At 39.9% G+C, this 7,547-nt stretch overlaps 1 protein-coding gene across 1 annotated transcript in view; it reads right to left on the minus strand.

Moving 5' to 3' along the window:
• chchd6b (coiled-coil-helix-coiled-coil-helix domain containing 6b) overlaps positions 1-7,396 on the minus strand; it is a 49,681-nt gene extending 42,285 nt beyond the window's left edge. Inside the window, exons 1-3 of the mRNA XM_017480443.3 lie at positions 7,221-7,396; positions 872-965; positions 598-646 (exon numbers count right to left, since the gene is read on the minus strand). Coding sequence (XP_017335932.1) covers positions 598-646; positions 872-965; positions 7,221-7,304 — 227 coding nt within the window. The 5' untranslated portion in view covers positions 7,305-7,396. The remainder of the gene's footprint in view (positions 1-597; positions 647-871; positions 966-7,220) is intronic.
• Between the last annotated feature and the right edge of the window lie 151 nt (positions 7,397-7,547).

Here is a 7,547-nt window from a genome sequence, read left to right on the forward strand (position 1 = left end):
AAAACCTTTTTTTTTTTTTTTTTTTTCCCTTTGCTTGTTTGCAAGAATTCAGCCACAGAGATACGAGTGTTTTCTCAGACTGCCACACACACTTACATATAATCACTGGATCATGGAAGTGCTGGGTTTTACAACTGAATTTCTGTCTTTTCAGCATGGAAATAGATAACGTGCAAGCATTAATTTTTGCTTAAGTTAACATGGCCTGAATCAATTATCTGATAATGACTGGAGAAGACACGCTGACGGCGCTGCATAGCAGGTATAAGATTCAACAACTGAGGCAAACATTTTTCCACATCAGGGAATGTCAGTGTCGAGTAAGAAACTGAAGCAGAAAATGAAAATATAATGGCAATTATTTCAAGAGAAACAAAGCATGCCTGGGAGATTTTAAAATGATCTGCAAATGATCTATATATTACCGCTTCGCTTTTACATTATCGACGGTCTCGCACATTACCACAGAACATAACCTTTAACCAACACAAACTGTTACAGACATCAACATCCAAGTCTAGAGCCTGTTTATACTTCAAACACCACACACACACACACACACCAAGGTCACTCTTGGGGCCGGTCAACATTACTGACCGTTTTCTTAGTTCCTCTTGCATCTCAGCAGAAGAATGTCCGCTTGCAGCTGTAAAACATGCCATAAGTGATACATGAAAAAAACTAAAGCACCACCACACCCTTTGTCAATGTTACTTTATGAATAAATGGCACAGAAGCAGAAAATCCTCTCAAATCTTCTCTTGCTTCATTTACACTGGAATGTACAGTAAAAGCATTCGAATGAAATTATAACAAAGTCGTAGAATAAACAGAAAGAAAGTAGGGTCTAGGGTGAGGTGCTGGTGAATACCTGGGTCAGGCTTCCAACTCTCTGGTTTTGTGGGCTGAGGTTTTTCTGGAGACTGACCCGCCTCTCGCATCCTTTGACGAACATGTTCAGACAACTGAAAAGACATACACACACACACACAAATTTACACCACTGCAATTAGTCTAGTCTATGTGAGAACTGCTGCCCTAGCGCAGATTAAATTACTGAGCTCCAGTAACACTCACTCTTTCAATTCTAAATTTAATCTAATAAAACGATCTATGAAAACACTAAAACAATCTATTACATGATAGAATGAGGCTCACATTCATTTCATCTTCCATTCAATATTCATTCATCTTCAGCAACCACTTTATCCTGGACAGGGTTGCGGTTCATATAGAGCCTATCCTGAGAGACACTAGGCTTGAGGTGGAAATTTACCCCAGTCCATCATAGTACATCATATACACACATTCCCACCTAGGAGCAATTTAGCCAAGCTACTGATTTGTGGGAGGAGGAACACCCACTTTCCACCTTACACTTGCCTTAGTGTCATAATTCACCAATTCACCTCTGTTATTAATTTCCTAATTGTTTCTTTTTTTCTATAATAGGTTATTTGGGAAGCACTATTGCCTCACAGCTCCAGGGTCTCTGGTCCAATCCTGAGCGATACTGTCCATGTGGAGTTTTGCACTTTCTCCACATGTTCACATGGGTTTCCTCCACATTCCTCCCAAAAAACATGCTGCTAGGTGGACTGGCTACTCCAAGTTGCTCCTAGGTGTGAATAAGCATGTTAAATTGTGTGTGTATGGTCCAATGGACTGGCATCCCATCCAATGTGCATCCGCTTCACGCCCAGTGACCCTGCAATAATACTACTTTCAACCTCTGAATACGAAAAATCAAAGAAATGGTAAATTGTCTGCACTTATATAGCGCTGTTTTAACCTTAGCAGTTCAACAAAGTGCTTTACACTGGTTCTCATTCACACACACACCCCAATGGTAGCAGAGCTGCCATGCAAGGCACTGGCTTGCCACTGGGAGCAACTTGGTTCAGTGTCTTGCCCAAGGACACTTCATCATGTAGAGACATGTGGGCCGGGAATTGAACAGCCAACCATACGATTAGTGGACAACCCGCTCTACCACCTGAGCCACAGCCGCCAGACAAAAGATAAACAACTTCACATAGGAATTCGTACTTGGGAACTTCGGACGGTCTCCACAACGCCGAGTTCATCATACGATCTAACACTGACTACACAGTTCATTGCATTGTTGAGCCAAATTTACATTACTCATTATAGTTAGATGGCTGGCTTCTTGCTAACAAAAGACAAACACTGAGACGTCTATGCCCCCCCCCCCATTTACTTGTTCTATATTTTTTCTTTTATGATTCATTACATTTTAACTGATTACAACCAAATCTAAAAGTGTTGAAATAAATCTAGAATAAAAACATAATATACGTATAATATAACGTCTTCAATATGAAAGAAACTAAAAGCACATCTGTACACCTTTACCCTCCCTAAAAATGCCAGGATCCATGAGTATACATGTGTTTGCACTCTGAAAACATCCCTGTGTCCCCCTGACATCCCAAACAGCTATCTGATAAACTAGTTCAGATGATTCCACTGGCCACATCTCAGTGATTTTCACTGATATTCTCAGTGATTTATTTAACAGCAGCCAAACCTGCTGAAATAAACACTCATCCAACACTGGGGCGCGGTGGACCCTGGAGCCTAGCCCAGGGGACTCTGGGCACAAGGTGGAAGACACCCTGGACGGGGTGCCAGCTCATCGCAGGGCACAATCATACACACACACATTCACACACTAGGCACAATTTCCAAACGCCAAATCAGCCGACAACGTCTTTGGACTGGGGGAGGAAACCAGAGTACCCGAAGGAAACCCCACGAAGCACGGGGAGAATAGGTAAACTCCACATACCAAGGCAGAGGTAGGATTGAATCCCCAACCCCAGAGGTGTAAGGCCAAAAGGTTTCCTGATAACACAACATCCTTGAGGGTTGGACATGCCTGGTGCAAAGCTGTACAGCTTATTCATTAATGATCCCAAAATGATCTCATACCAAACATGCCTGAAGCGGGTTTTTTTTTTTATACAAAAGTGCTGAGAAAGCAACAATCACGATGAGCGAGTAAGTCAGTTGAATTCAGAGATATTTGAATGGATAATAATGGAGACTCTACTTTAGTTATGGATTACATGAAGTCACCAATTGAACTTCTAGCTGTTTCTTTAATATTGTTAATAAAGCCACTGGTTCACTGACTTACGGTATGACCCTTTGTTTCTGGCAGGACATCCCAGCCATTAATCACTGACTCCATTACTTTAATCTCTCTATATAGGTCTCTCCGAAAATCTATTTGATAGATTAGTTGGTGAAGAATACAGTAGAAAGGCTTGAGCAAAACAAGAGAAAGCCTGTGTCGTGCCAGCGCTTACTCAATTGGGGAATTTTAGAATCAATTTTCAGACAGTCTTTCTTGTTTATAAAGTTTTTTCCCCCCTAATGGATCTGTACAAAAGTGTGTTACAGAAAGCCCTTTAAAACATCTCCCATTCTCTACTCTCAGATTCTCAAGTGACAGCTCACTGCACCGGCATGCTTCAGAAACTAAACTAAACAAGAAGATAGTGGTTTTCTGTTACAAATTCCCACTGTGACAGAATGACAGAATGAGGCTATGTGGCTACTGCAGTTTATAATTCAGCTCACGGCGTGCACTTGCTTTTAATTAGTGTCAGTGTTAATGAGCGAGTCTTCTAAGCTGCATTAACTTACCTCATTTTTAAAAAAATATCATTTTGATTGATCATTTTACTCATTTCTATCCTAATTTAGCAGTTTTCCTGTTGTTATTGTCCCAATATATGATTTCTGTTGACGCTCTTCTCTTATCATTAATTCTTTTACTCTATTAATTTTGTTTGTATTAATTGTTTTGTTTTCCTTCTCACAATTTACCACATTCTACAATTATATGGATTAACTGTGTTCATTTACCTATTCTATTACACTGTTTAGATATACCATTTTATTCATTTATAAACAAATTTATGTTTCTTGTTGTCCTTATTTTTTTTTTTTATCACTCATTCAGTAGGCTTTATTTATTTATTTATTTATTTAGGTGAAAACTGTTGTTGAGATCATATTAACATTGTTGCCAGAGGCCATGGACAGGTGTAGGTCAGCTATAAGTGGCTCTTGCAGCTTAAACCAGCCACCACATTTACTTTGTTCAATATGAAAACTTTAAGTAAGCTCAGGAGCTTTGCTTAGTTTCCCCGAGTCTGTGTGGGTTTCCTCACACCCTCTAAAAACATGTATTTGGCCTGTAGGTGGGCTGGCTACTTTAATTACCCCTAGGCGAGTGAGTGTGTGAAATATATATATATATATATCTCTGTGTGTGATGCCCTGAGATGGATCGGCATCCCAGCCAGGAAGCATTCTCGTCTCGTGCCCGATGTTCCAGGGATAAGCTCTAAATCCACCATGACCCTGATCAGGATAAAGCAGCTACTGAAGAAACAATGAATCAATCAATGAATCGATGAATCAGTGAATGAATTAAACGAACTCAGACTCTCATTTAGTTTGCCATGAACAGTCAAGTAACGAGTCAAAAGAATCGGGAAGACAACCATCAGCAAACAAAAAAAAAACCACACTAATTATTACATTTTCAGGGAATTGTAGTGGGCTATAAAAAGGTAGCACCAACACTAATGAAACCCATTATTCAGAAATATTAAAAAGGAAAGAGAGATTCACAAAAATCCAAAACAAACACCTGGAGAGAAAAAAAAGCATAACATTTAGGCTTATTACAAAACAGGATATTAAGATCAAAATAGTCAAGTTAATATTTATAACACACATCATCCTGATTTTTTGTGAACGGGGATGATGATCTAAATAAATCTGTAAAATGAGCAGCAGTTTGAAAAGATGCAAAGGTTTACTTCATATGACTTGAAGGAAGCACAAGCACAGTGATACAGGAGTTTTAGGTAGTGGGTGCTAACTGGATAGAGAGAGAAAAAATGCACTAAAATGCACAGTAGACAGGAAGGGCAGACTCCTATAGTGAAGCGTCCATGTCTGAGAGAAGTGCATCTGTCATTAGTCTATAAAAACATACAGACTAACTATGTATTTTTATTTTTAGAGCTATATGGAGCCAAGATCCGATCACAAAGCGGTTTGTTTCAGCCCCACACGCTCCGTTTTGCATTTTACACCTTCGGGCAGCAAAAAATTTGTTCACGAAGTTAAATAGCACTGATTCTAAAAAAGGGTTTAAAAATCAAAGACATGTTCACGTTTGTCACTGTAGTAACTGTCTGTTTCACTAAACATTTTTCCAGCAAGCCTTGCTTACTTTATTTGAAGAATGTCATTTGAGGAATCTTCCTATATTTGATTCAGAATAAATACTATATGCATGCGTCACTTAAAATATTTAAATGTTACTGATTCCTCTTTAAATCAAAAATCTTGATGATTATGAATACAATAATCAATAAAGAAGGAACAAAGAAACCAGTAAGATACTATAAAGAAACCACAAAGGGCGTTCCTTTATATGGATGGAAACGCATCTTGGATAATGATGCTTTTCCCCCCTTCTCCACACCCCAGAGTCCAGTTTAGAGCTGTGATTGGACATTGTTTGCATTTCAGAGTGAATGAGTGTAACACTCTGATGAAAGTGAAATGCAATAATAAAACAGGGAATTACATTCACAAAGCAATAACTTAATTCTTAAAAATAAAAATAAAGTTAAAAAAAAAAGCAAGCTGCCGATTGTTTTTAAGTGAAGAAGAGATGAAGCGACGTGAGAGCAATGTGATAAAGGTGTAGTATTTTGGGGTGGCGGAGGCACAGAGGCTTAGTGTTTAGCACGTATGCCTCAAATGTCCGTTGGGGTTGTGAGTTTCAATCCCGCCACTTCCCTGTGTGCGCAGAGTTTGCATGTTCTCCTGTGCTTCTGGGGTTTCCTCCGGGTACTCCGGTTTCATTCCCAGTCCAAAGACATGCATTGTAGGCTGACTGGCATTTCCAAATTGTCCGTAGTGTGTGAATGTGTGTGACTGCGCCCTGCGATGGGTCGGTCCAGGGTGTTCCCTGCGAGTTCCCTGGGATAGGCTCCACGTGACCCTGTTGTAGGATAAGCAGTTCGGAAAATGGATGGATTTCGGTGTGGTAGGTTGTACTCATGTCACACATAAAAAGCAATAGCATCTGTATATTGCATTTCAAATTTCCCTTCAGTATGGCTGCTTTTCTCTCTGGCACCAAATCTTCTCCACGGACTCCTCTCCGTCCATCTCCTCTGTCCATATACGAAACTCAGTACATACAGCAGCCATTGGTGATCAGTAATGCTTGAAAAATAGTTTTTAAAATCATATTCCGCCTTCAGTAGCATTACTTGCAAAAGTAGAATGAACTATAAGTTTGTGGTGATATCTTGTCTTGTTAGTCTGTCATTGACTGGGTCGTGTCTCGCAATCAGAAGCTGAATAAAGACTCTTCAGTGTGGGACTGTGGTTGTATGTAATGGTATCTTGACTATGTTAGTATTATTTCTGAGTATGGCTGTACTGTAAAATTGTCAATTTTGCATAAATTAAAAAAAAAAATTTTACGAACATGAACAACGAAGTCGCGTTGAAAATAAAACTGTATCACAATTATATTATTATTAGAAAACCTAGTTTTAGTACCATAAATATGTAAAAGCAGATGCTACGTTCGAGCTTAAACAGAAAGATCATCGTCGCCGCCATCTTGAAGAGGGCAAATTTCCAAGTTTCCACCTTTCACTCAGCTTTCACTCGCAGAGTCAGCTAAAATGTAATCAGTGCACCGTCCGGCATCTGAAAGTTCTAACAACTTTAGAAAAACATTAAGGGTTAAAAAAAAATGAAGCGAATTACATTCGAGTAGACCCGTACCCTTGCACTGGTTTACGATTACAATTGAATCTAGGCCCTTCCAACATGGCGGCCGCGTTGACGTATTATAGTAGCTAGCATGCACCGTTTTCTAAGGTAGGACAGCTTTATAATGATGATGATGATGATGATGATGATGATGAGGTGAAACAGAATCAAAAGTTCGATCGATACCTCTCACCTGACCTAATGCCCGTACTGCGATGCTAAGCTAAAAACATCACGAGGAGAAGAGAGACAGCGACGCTGACAGCCATCATATTAGCCATATTGGTGAGGACAGAGAATCACACTAACAGCAGCTAGCCTGCTAAATGTCTTTGAAGGTAAAGACAAAAGTCAATAAATCCTGCGTTCACCTTAACTCCTTGCAAAACAGTAACGTTGTCCTCTTCGTTCAGACCGAAAGATACTTTCCTCCCCGTGCTTTCTGTGCCTCCCATCTCCTATAACAGAAATAAACACTCCGAGCTACTGTAATGTTAACAGCTTGCTGAAACAGTAGGGGTGACTTTCCGACACGAGACGCTGTTCTCCATTCGCATAGGCTGATGAAACTATAATAAAACCCAATGGTGTGTTTATTCCGTAGTCACGTGATGCTGCGGTGCTTTATGGGAAACGTAGTGATAAGCAAGACGTTGCCCAAACTGTCACTATCAACAGTTCAGACATGGCAGGTATCC

This window comes from Ictalurus punctatus, chromosome 11, assembly GCF_001660625.3.
Source record: "Ictalurus punctatus breed USDA103 chromosome 11, Coco_2.0, whole genome shotgun sequence".
In the NCBI taxonomy this organism is placed as follows: Eukaryota; Metazoa; Chordata; class Actinopteri; order Siluriformes; family Ictaluridae; genus Ictalurus; species Ictalurus punctatus.